Below are 23,919 nucleotides of genomic sequence, written 5' to 3'. Positions count from 1 at the left end.
ATGTCTGTCATGCAGCGTGTTTCCCCTTTCTGCTCCGCACAGGCTTCGACAGAACTACGCCACTTCCTCCTCACCACTTCTTTGTTAAGCATTAGGGGTTTGATAGCAGAAGTAAGTGAAAGAGAACAGCTCCCTCAAAGCTTAATTTCCCTTTTGCTCACCTTTGGTCTTCAGTCACAATAAAAATCACAGAATAAGAATACACTGGCAGGGGTGTGGCTCTAATTCGACAATGTTGGTTGATGGTTGATTATGTCTAGAGGCTGCAACATATTTTGACAGAGCTTCTATAGCAATTTTCATTGTTGATTTAAAGAATGAGTTTTTCATTTTTGATTAAAAAGTCCACTTTTCTTGTTTTCTCTTAAAATGGTTTTGTTAAATGTCAAGTCAGATACAGAATGAAATGTGTACCAGGCTTGTGCACAATTCAGAATTGAATTGAGAATGACTCCTAAATTCCAATTCAATTCTTGAATTTGAATTGAATTTGAATTGATGTCAAAAACAGGATCTAGAATTACAATTCGAATTTGAATTAAAGGAAGCAGAATTGCAATTCAATACAAATTCAAAGAAATTCATATACATAAGTGAAGTGTTTAACAGTGAAGCTTTACAATATATGTCAGATATGATTTCATTACATATTCTATAAATGATATTAGTTTGAACTACTTGTACAGATTACATTAACAGGAAATGTTTCCCCCCAGCAATGAATGTTAAAAGCTCTAGTCACAGAACACATAATTAAGTTTGATTTATTGGAATTGTAATTTTGTGGAACAAAATGTATGCAGGGTTGAGGAGTGACTAGTTATGTGTAATGAAATTATGCTATTAAATTACACAATTAATGTAATTGTATGTGAGATTCAACACATTCTTTCTGTTGTATGACTGTGTGGAATGTCTTTGAATTGCCATGAATTTAATTCCACTTCCTGTCATTCCAACTCCAATTCAAATTCAACTTCCTGTGGGGCGGAGTCAATTCAATTCAAATTCCAACTCATGAATTGAATGGCGGCCAATTCTGAAATTCTGAATTGTGCACAAGCCTGATGTGTACATATATGTTATTATATAATTTTCATATAAAGTTTATTGCCAGTTGCCTCAGAGTAAAAATAAATAAATAAATATAATCAAATAAAAAGCTGATGTTATTGTGAGTTAAAAAAGAGAGAAATACACATTGCAGGTTTTTTAGATGCAGTTACAAGTGTAAAGTGGCAATTTATGAGATATTTCATATTGTGGAATATACAGGAAAGTCGCAATTACAAAAAACGTTTTTGTTTTTTTTTGGTAACAGTTGGCTTTAAAAAATTTTTTTTTTAAATAAGTGCCTTACGCTTTTATTTTAACATTTCCTGATTATCCTATTTTGTATAATTGTTTATTGTTAAACATCAAATCAGATACAGTGGTGTGAATTCTTGAAGTTTTTTATTATGAAGGGAAAACAAAATCCAAACCTACATGACCCTGTGTGAAAAAGTGTTTGCCCCCTAGACTTAATAACTGGTTGGGCCACCCTTAGCAGCAACAACTGCAATCAAGCGTTTGCGATAACTTGCAATGAGTCTGTTACAGCGCTGTGCAGGAATTTTGGCCCACTCATCTTAGAAGAATTGTTGTAATTCAACCACATTGGAGGGTTTTCGAGCATGAACCACCTTTTTAAGGTCATGCCACAGCTTCTTAATAGGATTCAGGTCAGGACTTTGACTAGGCCACTCCAAAGTCTTCATTTTGTTTTACTTAAGCCATTCAGAGGTGGATATGCTGGTGTGTTTTTGATCATTGTACTGCTGCAGAACCCAAGTTCGCTTCACTTGAGGTCACGAACAGATGGCCGGACATTGTCCTTCAGGATTTTTTGGTAGACAGCATCACACTACCACCACCATATTTTACTGTTGGTACTGTATGATGTTCTTTTTCTGAAATGCTGTGTTACTTTTACACCAGATGTAATGGGACACAAACCTTCCAAAAAGTTGTCTTCCAACTTTTGTCTCGTTCAACATGTGTTCTGGCAAAACTGAGATGAGCCCTTATGTTCTTTTTGCTCAGTAGCGGTTTTCGTCTTGTAACTCTGCCATGCAGGTCATTTTTGCCCAGTCTCTTTCTTATGGTGGAGTCATGAACACTGACCTTAACTGAGGCAAGAGAGGCCTGCAGTTCTTTAGATGTTGTTGTGAGGTCTTTTGTGACCTCTTGGATGAGTCGTCGCTGCGCTCTTGGGGTAATTTTGGTCGGCCGGTCACTCCTGGGAAGGTTCACCACTGTTCCATGTTTTAGCCATTTGTGGATAATGGCTCTCACTGTGGTTTGCTGGAGTCCCAAAGCTTTAGAAATGGCTTTATAACCTTTTCCAGACTGATAGATCTCAATTACTTTCTTTCTCATTTGTTCCTGAATTTCTTTGGATCTCAACGCTTTTGAGGATCTTTTGGTCTACTTCACTTTGTCAGACAGGTTCTATTTAAGTGATTTCTTGATTGCGAACAGGTGTGGCAGGAATCAGGCCTGGGTGTGGCTAGAGAATCTGAACTCAGGTGTGATAAACCACAGTTATGTTTTAACACAGGGCCATGTGGGTTTGGATTTTGTTTTTCCTTCATCAAAAAAAACCCTTCATTTAAAAACTGCATGTTGTGTTTACTTGTGTTATCTTTGATTAATATTTAAATTTGTTTGATGATCTGAAACATTGAAGTGTGACAAACATACAAAAAAGTAAAAAATCAGGAAGGGGTCCAACACTTTTTCACACCACTGTACATATAGAAGCCCATTTCTGCCACTGAATAAAAAATAAAAAAGGTTAAAACAACTTTTTATCTCAAATTTCGCAATTGCAAAATACAAACTTGCAATTCTGAGAAAAAAAAGTCAGAATTTTGAGTTTATATGACACACTTCTGACTTCTCACAATTGCAAGTTTATTCTGAGAAACAAAAAGTCAGAATTTCAAGTGTATATCTCAGAATATGTTCTCAGAATCGAGAGTTTCTATCTCGCAATTCTGACTTAACTCGCAGTTGCTTGTTATAAAGTCAGAATTGCGAGATAAACTTGCGATTCGGAAGAAAAACTCACAATTGTGAAATATAAAATTCACAATTTTAAGAAAAAAGGTCAGAATTGCTAATTTATATCTCACAATTCTGAGAAGTAAGTCAGAATTGAGAGTTTATATCTCACAATTCTGACTTAATAACTCAGTTTATATGTTAAAATTCTGATAAAAATGTCAGAATTGAGAGTATGTATTATGCAATTTTAAGAAAAAAAGTCAGAATTGCGAGTTTATATCGCACAATTCTGACTTTAAAACTCACAATTGCGACTTTATATCATGCAATTCTGATTTGATAACTCGGTTTATATCTCAAAATTCTGAAAAAATGTCAGAATTGCGAGTTTGTGAAATTTTATGAAAAAAAGTCAGAATTGTGAGATAAAAAGTCGCAATTAGCCTTTTTTATTTTTTGTTCAGTGGCCGAAACGGGCTTCCATAGATACATGTATAAACTTGTATGTTAGATTATTATTATTATTTTTTTTCAATTTAATGACATTTTATATGTAAGCCAGTTTTTTCCTCAGAGGAAACAAGAAAAGTAAAGGGTTAGCGATAAAAATAAAAAATAAAAACTCATTGTATTTAAAAAACACAATTACAAGACATAAAATCACAAATGTGAGTTGTAAGTCACACTATGAGATATTAAGTCACAATTACAACTATAAAAATTACCACATTACCCTATTATTCATTGTTTATTGAAGTTATACTTGAAATGATTACTCATTCAGATGCTGCACTGCCGGATGAAAAGATGTTTTTCTTGCCTACCCTGGTGTTAACAGTAGGTGCTGTTTTGGAACCACTTGTAAACATTACATAACCTACGGTTTGTCTTTTTTAAGTTATACATATGGCTGAGTGCTAAATAAACTCAGTGCCATGTCAAAAACAAACTAAAAATATAGCTGAAAACAAAAAGAGAGCAAATAAGTGTTAAAATTCCACCACTGTATACAAAAGTGCAAATAACGAGGGTCTGCAAAAGAGAGTAAATGATTGTACTATGATATTCTACTGAGTGATCATAATAACAATATGTACGTGCGATGAAGTTCATATGTGCATAATAAAGGTCTCTGCTGTGTTGTTAGTATTGTAGGCCCTTGGCAGAGTCCTCATTAAGTGTCTGGCTAGCTTGGGTGTAGGAGCTCCTCCAGAACCACTCAGTATTGACCTCAAGGCTTTGCTAGGCTTTTTCTGACTGCAGCAGAGAGAAGAGGCTGTTGTTTGGATGGCAGGGATCCGTAATGATTTTTCTGGCCTTACTCTTGCTCTGTCTGGTGTGGTTATCCTGCAGGTTGGGCAGTATACCCTCTGTGATTCACTCAGACCATCACACCTTGAGCAGGTTCTGTGTTCTACAGCTCACACAATAGACAGTAATACTACCTGACAGGAGGCTATCAATAGTGCACCTGTAAAAGAGTATCTGTATCTTGGAGGACATCTTGAACTTCTCCTGGGAAAAAGGCGTTGCTGTGTCTTTGTGATCGATTTTTTTCTTTCGACTCAGTCATCCTTGAATTCTGCAGTTTCAACTGCTGGATATATTTTTGATTGAGGATGTTACAGCGATTGTGGAGACATTCCACCATATTCCAGATGGTGGAATATGTCAGTGTGATATTTGTCATCCTTAAAGGGAAATTTCACCCCCCAAAAAAGGTTATTGAAACTTTTTATTCCACAATTTTAACTTATATATAAACTCGCAAATGTGAGTTATAAAGTCAGAATTGCGAGATATGAACTTGCAGTTGGGAGAAATAAAGTCGGAATTGCAAGATAAAAACTCACAATTCTAACTTTTTTCTTACAAATGTGAGTTTGTATCTCATAATTCTGACTTTTTTTCTCACAATTGCGAATCTATATCTCAGAATTCTGACTTTTTTCTCTGAATTGTGAGATATAAACTCGCAATTGCAAGTTATAAAAGTCAAATTTTCAGGGGGAAAAGAGATGTCACCATTCTGATTTAATAACTCACAATAATGCGCAGGTACAGTGCCTTGCAAAATTATTCATACCCCTTCATTTTTTTCACATTTTGTTATGTTGCTGCCTTATGTTAAACTACTTAAAATTACTTTTTTCCCACATCAATCTACACTCCCTACTCTATAATGGCAAAGCAAAAAATTGTTTTTTAACATTTGTGCAAATTTATTAAAAATAAAAAAACTGAAAAGATCCCGTTGCATAAGTATTCATACCCTTTTCTGGGACAGTCATATTGCTTCTAGATGTTACTACACTTCAAGTGGAGTTAAACTGTGGCAAATTAATTTGAATGAGTATGATTTAGAAAGGCACACACCTCTCAGAAAAGGTCTAACAGCTGAAAATGCATATCAGAGCAAAAACCAAGTCCTGAGGTCAAGATAACTGCCTGTAGAGCTCAGTGACAGACTTGCGTTAAGGCAATGATCTAGGGAAGAGTTCAGAAAAAAATCTGCTGCATTGAAGGTTCACAGAAGCATGTAGCCTCCATTATCCATAATGGAAGACGATTGGAACAACTAGGACTCTAGAAAATGTCTGCCAGACCCCATCCAAGCTGACAGAGTTTGAGAGGTGAAAAGGTTAGGCAAAGAATGGCAGATAATGCCAAATGCAGATGTGCAAAGCTTGTCACATCATACCCAAAAAGACTTGAGGCTGTAAAGGTGCTTCAACTATATACTGAGTTAAGGGTATGAATACTTATGCAATGTACTTATTTCAGTGTTTTATTTTTAATAAATTTGTAAGTAATTTGTAATTTTGTAAGTTTAACATAATGCTGCAACAAAACAAAATATGAAAAAAATGAATACTTTTGCAAGGCACTATACAAAGTCACAAATCTGACTTTTTTCTCAGAATTGTGTGATATAAACTCCCAATTCGGAGGAAAAAAAGTCACAACCTCAAGATATAAATTCGCAATTCTGAGAAAAAAAATCTCAACCATATGTTCTAAAACCATACGTTAGCTTTGTGTGAGCAACAGATTGTTATTCACAAAGAAATTTCTGAAATGTTATAGCATTCACATATGCTACTGTTTTAAAGAGGGTGGGAAAAAAATGGTTTGAAAGAAGCATTTTATATTCAATCAAAAATACACACTTTTAATAAATATTAAAATATAATGTATTCCTGTGATGGCTTCCGTCTTCAGTGTCACATGATCCTTCAATAATCATTCTAATGCTGATTTGGTGCTCAAGAAATATTTGTCTTAATTCCTAGTTTTCTTATTTGGTCATGTTTCCTTTCCTTGTTTAGTTGATTGATTATTCTATGAACCTGTTTTGTTAATCATCCTATGTATATTAGTTCCTGTTTGTTCCTTGTTTCGCGTCTGGTCTTAGTCTAACTCAGTTACTAGTCATTTGTGAATGTTCCCTAAGTGTATATCTCCTGCGTTCTCATTATTAAAGGCTTAAATTGAAGCCGGAGACTTCTGTGGTTTCCTTCCAACAACAAACCATGACAGAAGACCAGACTGGGCCGGACCAAGGTTGGAGCGGTATGTGGATGATTTTCTTGAGTTTACCAACCAGCTGAGCTGGCCCGACACCGCTCTTGGTGTGTGCTTTCAGCTGGGACTGGACGACGAGATGATCCAATGTGATCTTCCCATGTGTGATTTTCCCAATTAAGCTGATTAATCTCGTGCTTTATTTAAACTGTTCTGATTTCAAAGTTGAGGAAGTACAGGAAATTTTTCAGTCTCGTTGTCCAGCTCCCTTTGAAGCACACCACGTCAGGCCAGCTGACCCCACGCCGAGGACCCCCACATACCACACCAACGGCTTGGATCGCCTTCTCTAGCCCCAAATACCCCCGTATCCTCCGAAGCTCCTCCCTTGTCCTCAACCCAGAAGTTTGCCGGCCGCTTCCGAGTCAGCCACCGCTCACTCAAGCTCACTGGCCTCCGCGCTTAACCACGCCGGCATCTCCGTGTTCAAGCACACCAGCCACTCAACTCTCAAGCCTGCCGGCCGTTCAGCACTCAAGCACACCACGTCTGATCCCCTGGGCGAGAAGGCCACCACGCCTGATCCCCCGACTTAGAAGGCCGCCACGCCCGATCCCCAGGCCAAGAAAGGCTTCTAAACCTGTAATTCCTCCCAAGGAATTTTTTGGGGGGCTATATGGGTTCGGCTACAGTGGCCGGGCTGCGGGTCGGGGGCCAAGGCCACAAAGCTTGCCCTGCCTGGCTCCCCAAGTTTCCTGCCCCACCATGGCTCCCCGAGCTCCCTGCTCCGCCATGCCGCCCTAAACTGTCCGCTCTGCCATGGCCCCCTGAGCTCCCTGACCTGCCATGGCTCCTAGGATCCACTCCTAGGCCTCCCGTGTCTCTGTTTAGTACCGGCCTCCAGGTCCAACCCCTCCTCCACGTTGGATATGTTACGCCGTGGGACACGCCTTTCGGGGGGTAATGTCAGTGTTGTGACCTGTTTTTCTGTGTTTTACTACTGTCTTAATTCCTAGTTTCTTTATTTGGTCATGTTTCCTTTCCTTGTTTAGTTGATTGATTATTCTATGCACCTGTTTTGTTAATCGTCCTAAGTATATTAGTTCCTGTTTGTTCCTTGTTCCGTGTCTCAGTTACTAGTCATTTGTGAATGTTCCCTAAGTGTATATCTCCTGCGTTCTCATTATTAAATTGACTGTTAAATTGAAGCCTGAGATTTCTGCAGTTTCCTTGCAACAATGAAGCATCACAAATATATGTGTGTACTGTGTATATTTCTTATGTATAAATATAAAGACACACAGTATGTATTCTGAATATATTTACATTGTATAATTTATATTATATAAAACATATATTTAATATATAAACATAACACATTTTTCTGAAATGTATACATACATGTGTGTGTATTTATATATACATAATAAGTATACACAGTACACACACATGTATTATGTACACAAAAACGTTTATTTTGTATGTGATTAATCACAATTATTCATTGCCTAGCACTAATTCTTGTCTCATAACCATTTGTAATCATTTTATTTTAATATATACTGTTCATATTCATTACCTTTGTAATTGCATTTTCCATTAATAGTTAATTAATTTCCTCTACTTTATGGCACTGCTCACCATTTACTTGCAATATATGAAAAAGAGCTTTTTATGATTTCTTTTTATGGTTTATGGACGAAAAATCATACAGGTTTGGCCATGACATGAGGGTCAGTGAAAGAATTTTAATTCTTAGGTGAAGTGTCCCTTTTTTGTGACCGTTGTATTGGCAATCTCAGGGTTTAATACAACCCTGTCAGTCAATATTTCCTTCATTAAACACATGCTGCGACTCTTCAAGCTTCATTGGCGACCAAATCTGATTTTACTTTAGCCATTCTGCCTCCTGCGTTCTGCCTGCCATAATGAACAGTGAGACATGTCAGACAAGCAAAGTTCCGCACGGTAATTGAAGGGCCGCTCCGTGATATCAGCACAGAATCCTTGTGAGCTTTCTGGTTCAAGGACTTCTCCTGACTGGCAGCAGGAGAGATCATCGAGGGAGGTGATTAGATTTGGAGAGCACTGAACCTGATGCTTTCCTTATGGGGACTATAAAAACGTTTGCTTGCTGCCTGTAGCCTTGCAAGTGCTGTGGTAAGGGACATCTCAGAAGGTGAGGCGGAGGTTTTCTTATCCTTCTGTTTCCTCTTCCACATACGTTAGGTTTTTAATTGCCGTTAAAGCGGATAAAAGTGAAGTTCTCTGAGGAGCAGCTGCACATCAGTGGGCTGACCAGAGGGAAATCAGCTCTGAAAGAGCCCTCTCTTCTCTGTATGTTTAGCTGATAGAGATCTCTTTTGGGAGAGATTTTAATAGGTTTCTATGGGATTTGGCACAGCTGGGAGAAATGGCGGACCTGTTGAAATGGAATGTTACGTAACTCAGAGAGAAAGTCAAAATGAGGCTCAGATTCAGATATTGGGAAATGATATTGATCACAAAGTAAGAGTAGTAATTGGCCTATTCACACCAAGAACACTTGAAGAAAGAACGCATATTAAAAATATGCAAGAACGCATATTTTGGATTAAAATATCCAAAAACCACTAGAACAGTGTTACATGTTTTGCTGACATCCTAAATGTTTCGAAGAATGTTTAAATCCAGAGAAATAAGCACATTTTGTACCTAGTGTAACAACTCCCATGATTCCACACTCCATCAAACTACGCCTTTGTTTCTTCGTTTGTTTTGAATATGCGCCCTCTAGCGGAGAAAGAGTACATACTGTGCCTTTAAGTAATAATTTATTATTTTGTCTTTTTTATTTAGTCATACCTACCTGAAACCTGTATTGAGACCTAACTTTCTCATGGAAGTCTGTTTCCGCCACTGAACAAAAAATAAAAAAAGGTTATTGTGACTTTTTATCTCAGAATTCCGTGATGAAAACTTGCAATTCTGACTTTTTGTCAGATTTGTTATGTAAATTTGCAATTGCGAGTTATAAAGTTAGCATTGCAAAATATAAACTCACAATTCTGACTTTTTCCCTCAGAATTGCGTGATATAAACTCACAATTGTAAGAAATAAAGTCAGAATTGCGTGTAAAAACGATAAATAAAATCAAATTTTGAGAGAAAAAAAAAAGACTGATATGTTCTCAGAATTGCGAGAACATATGTGACCCTGGACCACAAAACCAGTCATAAGGTTAAATTTTTACAAAAGATATATACATCATATGAAAGCTCAATAAATAAGCTTTCTATTGATGTATGGTTTGTTAGGATAAGACAATATTTGGCCGAGATACATCTATTTGAAAATCTGAAATCTAAGGGTGCAAAAAATCAAAATACTGAGAAAAACATCTTTAAAGTTGTCCAAATTAAGTTCTTAGCAATGCATATTTCTATTCAAAAATTACATTTTGATAGGTTTACAGTAGGAATTTTACAAAAAATCTTCATGGAACGTGATCTTTACTTAATTTCATAATGATTTTTGACATAAAAGAAAAATCAATAATTTTGACCCATACAATGTATTTTTGGCTATTGCTACAAATATACCCCAGCGACTTAAGACTGGTTTTGTGGTCCAGGGTCACAAATCTCATCATTATATCTCACAATTCTGACTTTATAACTTGTAAACACAAGTTTATATCATGCAATTCTGAGAAAAGTCAGAATTGCAAGTTTGTAACATGCAATTCTGAGATAAAAAAGTCAGAATTAGGAGATTAAAAAGTCACAATTACCGTTTTTTCTGTGGTCATGATAATTATTAGCCATGGTTAGTTTGAATTGTCTAATTGAAAAGATCTATGTGATGATCCTTTGTGTAAACAGCTAAAATAATGAATTATTCTGAACGAGTGCTGTCGGTTTGAAAATGACCATTTAGAAAAGAATACCATTTATATCTAGCATACCCTTTCTTTATGGTATTTCAGACTCTCTCACATTCTCTCTTTGTATGCGTGAGAGAAAACATAGGACACAGTATACAGTGAAAATATATATGTGACCCTGGACCACAAAACCAGTCACAAGGGTCAGTTTTTAAAATTGAGATTTATACACAATCTAAAAGCTGAATAAATAAGCTTTCCATTGATGTACAATATTTGGTCAAGATACACCTATTTGAAAATCTGGAATCTGAGGATGCAAAAGAATAATAATAATAAAATATGGAGAAAATCGCCTTTAAAGTTGTCCAAATGAAGTTCTTAGCAATGCATATTACTAATCAAAAGTTATAGTTTGATATATTTACAGTAGTAAATTTACAAAATATCTTCATGGAACATGATCTTTATTTAATATTCTAATGATTTTTGGCATAAAAGAAAAATCGATAATTTTGACCCATACAAAGTGTTTTTGGCTATTGCTACAAATATATCTGTGGTGGTACTTAAGGTTTTGTGGTCCAGGGTCACATATGTACCCGGCGCATAATTTGGTCACATATGAGTGAAGTACTGACATTGTCTTAAAAGTCTTAAGAAGCCCTAAATAAAAGGCATAAAAAGTCTTACATGGTAAAGGAAAATCTTAATTATGATTTTAAGTAGTTTTAAATTCGTGGACGGCAAGACAAGAATTCAACAATTTCTTCTCTTCCCTGTCTTTTCGACTTGTCTTCATGACAGTACAACGTATACGTGTGGGGCTGCTGACGCAGGAACCAGTGTTCTGACGTAAATTGTGGTACTTTCGTGAGCGCACGCCAAAGACTGACACAAAGAGAAGTCGTTATTTTTGATTCTTTGCACCCAAAAAGCATTCTTGTAGCTTTATAAAATTAAGGTTGAACCACTGATGTCACATGGACTATTTTAACAATGTTCTCAAGTTACTACCTTCCTGGGCCTTGAACGTGGTAGTTGCGTTGCTGTCTATGCAAAGTCAGAAAGCTCTCGAATTTCATCAAAAATATCTCAGTTTGTGTTCCAAAGATAAGGGCATGACATTCATGACAACATTTTTGGGTGAACTATCCCTTTAATATTTTACCATAGACATTGCCCTAGCCCACAGATACCCTGGAGTTGCTTGATAACAATTTACACAAAAATGTGTCAACAGTTTTTTGTACATTTTAGTAAGGTTAATTCTCTCTATAGACTCGAATCATGGTCTGTTGGTTTAGTTTTCTTTGTCTAGCATTCACAACACCACAGTCACTAATGCCAACTCTAATTTCAGCTCCGCTACTCATTGAGTTTCAAATTCACAGCAGGCAATTAGCAAGATGCCCTACTTGTCATATTAGAGGTAACCTAAGGCTGTTATTAACGAGCTTCAAAACTCAACGCTTGACAGTCTGCCTTTACTTTAGAGAAATGCTGTTAGACTGGATGCTTCCCTATTTTCTGTATGACCATTTAGAAAAGAATACCATTTATATCTAGCATACCCTTTCTTTATGGTATTTCAGACTCTCTCACATGCTCTCTTTGTATATATATGTGACCCTGGACCACAAAACCAGTCACAAGGGTCAGTTTTTAAAATTGAGATTTATACACAATCTAAAAGCTGAATAAATAAGCTTTCCATTGATGTACTTGACAGTCTGCCTTTACTTTAGAGAAATGCTGTTAGACTGGATGCTTCCCTATTTTCTGTATGAAACAGAAACTTTATTCTGAATCCTCCACATATTGGATGCTTCAGTATTCTTTTGAAGATGGAAGGAGCCATTGAAGATAGTATTTATATACTATCACATGCTTCATGTCTGGCGCTGCATCTTATTTTCCACTGAAAACCGACTGTTCCTGCTGTGTTCATGGCTGCTGCGCTCGATATTGCTCCGGAGGATTTAACTGTAGTTTTTTGTTATGTATATAGTCTTTTCTGCTTCTGTTAGGCACAAACCATCTGTGCTCATTATTCCAGAGAAAGAAAAACTAAATATATTGTATTTTATATATGTTTGTTTTTACACACAACTTGCTTTGCTTAAAACCAAGACCCAAATATCCAAAATATCCCATTGTTGAAATAGACCTCAATACAGAATTAAATTGGGTTGCTAATTTTTTACTTTTTTAAATGAGGCTTTTCAACCAAGAAAAATTTCTTTTCACTCTTTTTATTTTTTTTTAGGATGTCCGTTAAGAGAAGAACAGGTTAAGGACCTCAAAGAAGCACTGAGAGGCACCGACTCCGACATTCCTCTTGTGTTCGTCAGCGGCAACCACGATCTTGGCAACACACCCACTCCGGAGACCGTGGAGCAGTTCTGTCGCGACTGGGGCGATGATTACTTCAGTTTTTGGGTGGGTGGAGTGTTGTGTTTGGTGTTGAACTCTCAGTTCTTCTTCGACTCATCAGGCTGCCCTGAGTTATTGGAGGCCCATGAGGTCTGGCTAGAGAGCCAGCTGCAGAGAGCCACCCAGACCCCCTCCCGCCACGTGCTTGTCTTTCAGCACATTCCACTCTTCCTCCGTACACCTGACGAAGAGCATGACTACTTCAATCTGCAGAAGGGAATCCGAGAGCGCTTGATCCAGAGATTCAAACAAGCAGGTGAGAAGCAGCACTTGAGCCTTACACATCAAACAAGACAAGTTGCAAGTGTTCATACCTCATGTCATGAAGTATCGAAGAGTGCTCTCTTTCTTCAAGAATGCACATACTCAGAATTTTATTTAGCCTTTTCCCATACATATGCTAAATAGAAATCAAAATATGTGATATAATATGCTGGCAAAATGAGTCGGAATGCGCATTGTCTAATTCTGAGCTACAGGCAAAAGAAGTGAAAAATGTAAATTTTGGTTGAATTTGAGGTTTTCACAAAAATGAATTTATTAAGCCCTCTTCTAGCCATCTAATCCTAGCTCCAAACAGTAATCTGAGTAATTCTGAGAGGAATACCTTTTTCTCTGCTCACATCTGGATGACTGCTGCTGCTTCTCACCACAAGTTGTAGGTCTATGGTTGCAAAGCACTGCATTCCAGCTTTGTGAATATTCATATTAAATTCTCAATGAGTCCAAACCAGTGAAATATAATTTTCGAACCCACGCTGATGAAAACAAAACGAAACAAAGCACGAGCATAAGACGTGTCTCTCAGAGAGCGTGCAATCTCTCTATAAAGTACATTATTGTGGACTATGTCTTGGTGAGATTCACACAAACATAATCTGTGATGTCTTACATGAACGTTTAGTTAATTGTTGGGATAAAATCTGTGTAACATTATATTAGATCCATGCATTACCTACATTACCTACTGTCTTAATATAGATCTGTCTCAATGGTTATCAAACATTAAAAGAAAAGACGGAATCACTCGCTGCTCTTGATCAAACTACTGTTTAGTTGCATCTTTATTCTTATTTTTAATAACAAAGATAAAATAAACAATAGCTATATTGTGATTAAGAATATAGTAATTGTTATTAAGAAAATAATTTGAGGAATTTGCTGACTATTGCCTTCAAACGACATTTTGTCTGATTCCGACAATTTTGGAGGTATTCTAATGGAGAATATGAAAATAAAACAAACTCATTTTGAAAATGTGCTTATTCCGACTCATTGTGCCAGCACTGGTCACATATTTTTCTTTGCAACATTTTTTTTATTTTTATACATTTGAAGTCAAAAATTTACATACACCTTGCAGAATCTGCAAAATGTTAATTATTTTACAAAATAAGAGGGATCATACAAAATGCGTTTTATTTTTTATTTAGTACTGACCTGAATAAGATAATTCACATAAAATACATTTACATTTAGTCCACAAGAGAAAATAATAGTTGATTTATAATACTGTGCTGTTACCTGAATGATCCACAGGTGTTTTTTTTTTTTTAGTGATAGTTTTTCATGAGTCTCTGTTTGTCCTGAACAGTTAAACAGCCCACTGTTCATCAGAAAAATCCTGTTTCATTCTGGAGCATCAGTGAGCATTTGAACCTTCTTTAATAGCTGCATATGAGTCCCTCAGTTGTCCTCAGTGTGAGAAGATGGATCTCAAAATCATACAGTCATTGTTGGAAAGGGTTCAAATACACAAAAATATTGAAAAACCAAAAAAATGTGTGGGAACTGAAGGGTTTTTATAAAGAACAGTGGGCAGTTTAACTGTTCAGGACAAACAAGGGATTAATGAACACTATCACAAAAAAAAAAAAAAAAACATCTGTGGATCATTCAGGTAACAACACAGTATTAAGAAGCGTATGTAAACTTTTGAACAGGGTAATTTTTATAAGTCCAACTATTATTTTCTCTTATGGACTATATGTAAAAATCCTTTATGTGACATATTTTATTCAGGTCAGTACTAAACAAAAAATAGCGTATTTTGTATGATCCCTCTTATTTTGGTAAAATAATTAACATTTTGCAGATTCTGCAATGTGTATGTAAACTTTGTACTTCAACTGTATGTATCTTCTTGTTGTCATATAAGTACTGTTGTTATATATAGTGATTAGCATTTTTCACATTGCCTTCACAAGTCATAAATAAATGGTTTTAGTTCTCAGTTATATAGTTAGAAATATAAATCTGCTTTTCAGTAAGTGGTTAATTCAAGCAAATTCAGTGAGTCCATGATTCACAACGATGGTCACATGGTGGAATAATGCCTTTGTCTTGCCTGTGGCTCTTTAATTATGCTGTGAGTGCCCTGGAGTGCTTTTACAGAATATATAATAAAAGCTTTACAGACAAGAAATATGCAAGTTGTCCATACATGAGATTCTATGAGTGTAGACTGTATAAGAGGCATGTTGTGCATAGGTTAATTATTGATTATAGAACTCAAAGCAGGTTGAATCAGAGCGGATGTTGTTTTATTTAACATCTGCATGGACATACACAGCATACTTTTTTCGATACTCTATTCTCATGTTGATATCTAATGAGCATTTTTGGGGGCAAAGACACTGCCCTTTGCTTAAATAAAGATTTCCACTATTAACAGGCCACTCGCTTTTGGCCTGAAATGATTGAATCTGATTGTTGTTCAATTTTCCTAAAGTCCTAGGATGTTGTCATGTGACTACAAGGAAAGAGAAACGGCAATGTTATTGTTACAGCTATCCAAAGAACGTGTCAGATTAATCCACTCCACATTTATTTTAAGTTATACATAGTATTCCTGGCACCAGAAAGCATTAAATGAGTTGCTGTGCTGTGTATGTTGGAAAAGTAACAAGTAAATCCAAAGCGTTGAGGGTTGTATAAGCCATGAGGGAAAAAATACAGATCTTTCTTTGTTCCAAAGGTTACTGTTCAAAAGAAACAATATATATTGATCTTTGAATGGTCAGAGATGCATCATGGTGCATTGATACTGAAAATCGATTAAAAAACAGAAAGATTCAATCTCTCTAGTCATGAAAAAGTGACATCTTTAATATTAGATTCAAACTTTCATCTCTCGTTTTATATATGCTCTGTGTTCATGGAAATCGAGTAGTGTGTAATATAAATGAGTTGGAGACACAGATTCCTTCCGAACACCACTTTTACCATTTCCATTTTCACTTTCTAATTTCTCAATGATCAAAAAATGAAGGATACAAATATAAAGAATTTGCTTGAAAAAATGAACCAATCCTCTTGGAGATCAGAGATCACTGTCAGAGGAAAACACAGCTACTGCCCACAAACTCATTTTCCTGGGCTCCTTGAGCGCGTAGATTTAATATCACGCTGCAAATTATATTTGTATGATTTAAACCAGGGGCGTTGCTAGACCGTGCCCCAGTAAAAATATGCTGTGCCCCAGTAAAATCTCAAATTTGAGTTATAATTTACGTTGATAATCCCAAAATAAAGACATTTAACTACATGCAACAACTGAATTAACGAGTAATAGGGGCCTGTGCCCCAGTAGAGCTTTAGGTCTAGCAACTCCCCTGATTTAAACTGCATTTTCTAAAAGGCAGCATGGCTGTGAGAAGATAATCTTTTTTTTGAGACATCTGCCTTAGGGGAAAACATGCAGATCACTCCAGATGTCTGTTAGCTTTGAGGTTTTTGTACAGTGGGTGGCATTTGTAATGAATATATATAATATACAGTTCCTGATATCACAAGCTGTTTCCAGACCTATAGTCCTTTGCTGCTGCATTTCTAAAGCCCTGTAATGGCTGTCCATCATCTTCTCTGTGATCTGTTGTCTGAATCCTTGTGTCTGTAGTAATCAGCATTTTCTTTCTAAAGTCTAACCAAATAGCATCTTTTATAAGGCTGTAATTTAGGTGCAGAAGATGGAGGCACTGTTAAGTGAAGTTTATGTGTTTGTTTGCTTTGTAAAGATCCTTGATTGCATCTTATTGGTAAATCAACAATGGTACTCTTGACAACAGCACTAAACACAAGCAAAATGGGAGCTTGTGCTATCTTAAAAGGCAACTTGTGTTTTTGAGCCCCATTGCATTGTATTATAATGCAAAACCATTTCATTTTAAATTACCATTCAACGTTTCTCACACCGCCAGTGGTGCTATCTTGTAGTGTGTTAATTAGCAGTGATAAGCCAAGTGTTTCCTTTGCTATTTCAGCTGTCTTAAGGCTCTCATTCAGCACACGCCAGTAGAAATGAGCGTGGGATTTGGTTAATCAACAGAACGCCTGTCATCTGCTGAGAATTGTAGGTAAGCTGGCAAGCGTGTTGTTTTAGGCAGACATTGAGGAATAGTGTGTTCTGTGGAGGTTACAGTGTGATGAAGTGCCCATTGTTATCGGATGTCCTTTAGGAGAGTCTTGGCTGTGTTTTTGTGTATCTCAAGGTCTTGCATCATTGTTCGGAGTGTTTCAGGGGGCTTAAAAAGATAACTAGCATCATTTGGCAAAAATGGACTAAATAGGGTCAGTCTACAAGCCTTGGGTTGCATTTGGGGTTTCTTTGACTATTATGTCTTTGATTGGTAATTTGGTTCAAAACAATAGTTTACCCAAAAATGAAAATTTTCTGAAAATGTAATAACTTGTTTTTCATTGGAAAAGATTTAGAGAAATTTAGCATTACATCACTTGCTCACCAATGGATCCTCTGCAGTGAATGCAAAGTAGGCTTATTGAATACGTGCCTCTATATACATTTCTGCGAAACTGAAAAAATATACCTATATGTACGAATCACTGCAGGTTTCAGTTTAAATGAACACTGGTATGGTTTACAGGTACAAAGTTTTGATTAATAAAGCCTCATTTTTACCCAATTACTTTCAGAAAATTATGAACAATTTGAACATCCTGCGCAATTTGAAAAATTATCCTTTTGATCCATTCCCCTCACATATACAGCTTCATATGCATGCATTTTTTAATTCAGTAGGTTTGCCTGGTAGCTGAAGCGAGTGACAAAAAGTTCTGATACGAAACCTGTGAAACTACGGTTTAACAAAACAACTAAAATCCATGTAAAATTAGAGATGTTCCGATACCCTTTTTTCCTTCCCGAGAATTCTGGGCAGAATTTAAAATTTGAATTTGATTTGTTCTGGTCCGAGCTGATAAGCGGTCAGCACTGCGCAGCTCAAGCGTAACGTGGTTTTGTTTCGCTTTCGTTTGATGTTTCTTATATGCAGCAGAAATGGCAGCATTTACAGTGCCTTGCAAAATTATTTATACCCCTTCATTTTTTTCACATTTTGTTATGTTGCGGCCTTATGTTAAACTACTTTAAATTACCTTTTTCCCACATCAATCTACACTCCCTACTCCATAATGGCAAAGCAAAAAATTGGTTTTTAACATTTGTGCAAATTTATTAAAAATAAAAAACTGAAAAGATCCCGTTGTTATTTTCTGGGACACTCGAAATTTAGCTCAGGAGCATTCATATTGCTTCTAGATGTTACTACACTTCGAGTGGAGTTAAACTGTGGCAAATTCATTTGAATGAGTATGATTTAGAAAGGCACACACCTCGCAGAAAAGGTCTAACAGCTGAAAATGCATGCATATGCAGAGCAAAAACCAAGTCAAGTCAAGATAACTGCCTGTAGAGCTCAGTGACAGACTTGCATTAAGGCAATGATCTAGGGAAGAGTTCAGAAATCTGCTGCATTGAAGGTTCACAGAAGCATGTAGCCTCCATTATCCATAATGGAAGACAGTTGGAACAACTAGGACTGCCAGCCCCCATCCAAGCTGACAGAGCTTGAGAGGTAAAAAGGTGAGGCAAAGAATGACAGATAATTGATAATGCAGATGTGCAAAACTTGTCAGATCTGTTTTTTGCTTTTATTGATTATTATGGTTTATGGAGTGTAAATTGATGTGGGGAAAAACTAATTTAAAGCAGTTTAACATAATGCTGCAACAAAACAAAATGTGAAAAAAATGAAGGGGTATGAATACTTTTGCAAGGCACTGTATGAGTTGAACAGCCGCTCACAAAAATTAGTCGCACCAGCAGAAACAGTTATCACAGTCTGGAGCCTTGTAATATTACCGCAAGTGTCATGCATGCTTCAGTACGAGTAATAAACAAAACTGTGCATCTGCGCCATTCATTAACACAGAGACATGCAGAATTCATATTTAAATATCGTTTTGTGACTTAATATTTACAAATATTAGTCCGTATCTGTCAGGGGTGCGTGCAGGACGAGACGATAGATGATATTGACAAATAACAATATATTTAATATAATTCTCCAAGGTGAACAAGGCAGGAACACAGAGAGCTTTCACACACATCAAATAACGTTAAGGACCGACAATACACTGAACTCAAGGACAGACTTATAAAGGGTAACTCATAATTAAACACAGGTGACGGTGATTACACAAACGAGGACTAAACCAAATGATCACAGGGGGGGACAAAAACAGACGTGAAATGTGACAGTATCGTGATTTGATTTAAGTGTAATGACTTACTTTTGATTTATTCCTCAAAACTTTGACAAATTCCGTGACAATCCACGTTAAACTGTAAGTTTTTATGACTGGATTCCACGATTCTGTGCACGTTTTCCGCATTGCGGAAATCATAGGGCCCTACATATGATACATGTCGCTGTTTTACTGCCTAATTGGTCCTGTCTGAAATACTGCCACACAGCGGACATACTGCTAGCATGTTTGTATTTTTTCTTCGCTGCTCTAAACAGTGGTTGCGTTAAGCAAACCTAGCGGGCATAAATAGGTCTTGTTTAAGAAAATGGTATTGGTATGTGGGTTTAAGTACTCACCAATACCAACCCAGCCAGCAATGACATGTGGGGCCCAGATGAGGGCTTCATGGGCGGCAAATGTGGGCCCCATTATGGGCTTGCACCCGGGATTTACATAGGGGCCAGCCGTGGAAGCCCAGACTTACTAAGTGGGACCTGTAAGGGTACTGCATGGGTCTTAATTGGGCAATTCATGCCAAACCCATTTGGGCCCCACCTGCCCAAAGAGTGGGTTTGCACCCGGGATCCACATGGGGGCCAGCCGTGGATGCCCAGATGGGTTTTAAGTGGGATCTGTAAGGGTCTTATGTGGATCTTAACTGGGCAATCCATGTCAGACCCATTTGGGGCCCACCAGTCTGTAGGGGTTTAAAGTGGGCTTGCACCCGGGATCCACATGGGGGCCAGCCGTGGATGCCCAGATGGGTTTTAAGTGGGATCTGTAAGGGTCTTATGTGGGTCTTAACTGGGCAATACATGTCAGACCCATTTGGGGCCCACCAGTCTGTAGGGGTTTAAAGTGGGCTTGCACCCGGGATCCACATGGGGGCCAGCCGTGGATGCCCAGATGGGTTTTAAGTGGGATCTGTAAGGGTCTTATGTGGGTCTTAACTGGGCAATACATGTCAGACCCATTTGGGGCCCACCAGTTTGTAGGGGTTTAAAGTGGGCTTGCACCCGGAATCCACATGGGGGCCAGCCGTGGATGCCCAGATGGGTTTTAAGTGGGATCTGTAAGGGTCTTATGTGGGTCTTAACCGGGCAATACATGTCAGACCCATTTGGGGCCCACCAGTCTGTAGGGGTTTAAAGTGGGCTTGCACCCAGGATCCACATGGGGGCACGCCATGGATGCCCAGGTAGGTTTTAAGTGGGATCTGTAAGGGTCTTATGTGGGTCTTAATTGGGCAATTCATGACAGACCCATTTGGTCCCCACCTGCCCAAAGGGGTTTGCACCCGGGATCCACATGGGGGCCAGCCAACGCCCAGGAGGTCCAGGCCGCCCCAGACGCCCCCCCGGGATGTGCCGGAATCCGCCCCCTCGCCCTAGCCACACACCCGGACGCCCCGGCAGCACCCCCCCCAAATAATTACAATAAAAAACCTTCAATAAAGTGTCAAAGCATGCTCAAGGTGGACAATTAACATTTTTATTTAAAAGACAAAAAACAGTCTGCAATACAAAGTCTGTGCAAATGCCATATAAAATTTACATTTTACATTTCAGCTATTTTTTTAAGAAATACAGCACAATTAAATTAAAAGAACATGGGACAGTTTCATTAAAACATTTAATTAAATATATGTTTACCTTAAAACCATTAGAAAATATTTCCTGATAATTCACTCACCCCCATGTAATCCAAGATGTTCATATCTTTCTTTCTTTAAGTCAAAAAGAAAGTAAAGTTTTTGAGGAGTAGATTTCAGGATTTTTCTCCATATAGTGGACTTCAGTGGGATTAAGGTCAAGGATAAAGGTTTCAAAATTTCAATACAGCTTTCAAAGGGCTTTACAAGTTCCCAGTGACCCTTATTCCTTGGGTGGGATGATGTAGAGCCCTTTGAAGCTGCATTGACAATTAAATTTGGACCTTCAACCCCTTGGCTCCCATTTAAATATGGAGAAAAATCCTGGAATGTTTTCCTCAAAAACCTTTTTGACAGAAAAAGAGACAGACACAAGCATCTTGAATGACACATGGGTGAGTAAATTATCAGCAGGAAATATTTGTGTCAGAAATGAACTAGTCCTTTAAAACTGAATAAATACAAAACCAATACATCTACAAAATTGTCAAGATTAACAATTTTATTAGTTTCAGATGTAAATTTAGATCATTGAATTTTTCATTACCAGTTATTCAGAGCTCCGAGGTGAAATTTAACTGAAAATGCATTTATTTCATCCACATCATTTTATTTTAATCCACAATATTCTACTGACTCCCATGGGCTCCAAATACAGTGGTGTCCAAAATTATTAGAACACTAGTATTTTTACCAGCTAAAAATTATTTTAATTCAGTCATGTCTATCTTTTGCTGTAGTGTTTCAATGGGTAATTTATTTTATATTTCTAAACATTAATTTTGCCATTAAATGTAATAATTAGTGGTGGGCATAGATTAATTTTTTTAATCTAGATTAATCTAGATTAAATCTTGAAATTAATCTAGATTAATCTAGATTAAAATGGCTAATTTGAATTCTTCTGAAGGCATTCAGAATATGTGTGCTACCCAAATAATGACTAAAAGTAAGTCTTTGAGAACGGGTTTCTCAAGCCAGGTGGCGCATTAGACCAGGCGCTCATCTCCTGTTTCCAAAATGCATTACAAACTGCTTGACAATTGCATTTACAACACAATTAACTATACAAACTTGTGTAACCAAGTACTTCTGCGCAAAAGGCTGTACGACGTGCGCGTTCCAGTAAAATATACAGGCGCGCGGGTATGGATAGCCTATCTGCGTGCATAGTCTTCCAATAAACTGCGTTGCTTTTAGAAGCGTCAATTCAGTTGTTGCATATAGTTTAATGTCTTTATTTCGGGATTATCAAAGTAAATTATAACTCAAACTTGAGATTTTACTGGGGCACAGCAGATTTTCACTGGGGCACGTGCCCCAGTAAAAAGGGTCTAGCAACGCACGCACCTGCCCTGAAGCGGCTTCATAACTGCATCCATGTCTGCGCGTCTCATTTGATGTGGTAATTTCACAGAAGTTGAAGACTCGTTCTCGCCCCCTACATTGCAATTCAACTAGATATACGTCATCCGCGCTAAACTATCAAGGTGAAAGTCATCATATCTTGCGTAGTTTAGACCCAGCTCCCAACCCAACTTTGAGAATAGATTAACGGCGATATTTTTTTTTATCGCGCGATATGAGTCTCACGTTAACGCAGCACGTTAACGCCGATAACGGCCCACCACTAGTAATAATCCAGTAAGATTTTTGTTTGACAACAGCCAGTGCTCCAAACAGAGATCTGATCTTATCATCATCCATTCTGCACAGAATGGCATGAAGAAACAGAACAAACTGAGACAGATTAAATCTAGAAGAACTGTGGCAACGTCTCCAAGATGCTTCAAGAGACCCACCTGCAAACCTGAAAAAATATCCGCAAGTGCACCAAGTGCAAAAGCTGCTTTAAACACAAGATGATGGTCACACCAAATGTTGATTTAATTTAGTTAAAAGAAGTTAATTGATAAAGAAAACATTTATGACATTTTTATCAACATTCTCATTTTACAGAATTTGTACACAAGTGCTTAAAACTTTTAACAGTACTGCTTTGCTGGTAGGTTTCTTTAAGCATCTTGGAGATGTTGCCACAGTTCTTCTGGATTTAAATGATGAGATTAGACCTCTGTGTGAAGCGCTGTTTGTTTTCATACTTATTGTGTCACTGATTATTATAATTAATGGCAAAATGAACGCTTGGAAATGTAAACTGATATTTCATACTGACACACTATAGCAAATGAAATAAATAAGTTTAAACCATTAGTTAAGGTAGTTTAAATACTAGTGTTCTAATAATTTTGGGCACCACTGTAGCTCTGATAATTAATGTAGTGTGAGAATAAGTAAAACAAAAACATACAACAAAATGGTCCATGACTCTGCACCAGAAGTGACAGACACACCAGATAAAGAGCAGTCCTCCTCCAAATGGCCAGGAATCAGCTGAATCAGCTGGGGGTAAAAAACAAAACAAAAACAAATATAAAACAAAAAACTGAAGAAAAATGCTACGAACTTTCCTTTAAAAATAAATTAATGTTAGTGTGTCTTAATGTAAAATGAATACTTACTTCCTCTGAAGATCATGTAGTAGAAGATTTTCATTCCCAAAACTTCTGGATCATAAGGGGAAACACACACACAAGCAATCAATTAAATTAAAATTAATTTGTTTGATAAGACATTATCTACTTACTGACAGACAAGGGCTTGCGAAAATGTACTTACCAGCTCCATACCAAATCTGCACAGCTGATCCAAAATCCTGGTTTACATCTAGTATTCTTCTCCATGGAGTCCAATGATTATGCTTTCACTCAGGTCCTCTCTCTGTCAGATGAGTTCACATAACAGTGTTCTTAGGTTACTCATTTTGAAGTTCTGTCACAT

At 37.3% G+C, this 23,919-nt stretch overlaps 1 protein-coding gene across 1 annotated transcript in view; it reads left to right on the top strand.

Moving 5' to 3' along the window:
- The window catches only part of cpped1 (calcineurin-like phosphoesterase domain containing 1), a 63,814-nt gene that overhangs the window by 12,090 nt on the left and 27,805 nt on the right, over window positions 1–23,919 (top strand). Inside the window, exon 3 of the mRNA XM_073828637.1 lies at window positions 12,712–13,134. Within this exon, the coding sequence (XP_073684738.1) occupies window positions 12,712–13,134 (423 nt within the window). The remainder of the gene's footprint in view (window positions 1–12,711; window positions 13,135–23,919) is intronic.

The sequence above is a fragment of the Garra rufa genome, chromosome 22 (assembly GCF_049309525.1).
Source record: "Garra rufa chromosome 22, GarRuf1.0, whole genome shotgun sequence".
Lineage (NCBI taxonomy): Eukaryota > Metazoa > Chordata > Actinopteri > Cypriniformes > Cyprinidae > Garra > Garra rufa.
Note: the sequence above shows the minus strand (reverse complement) of the source record. Positions and strands in the feature narration are given on the sequence as shown.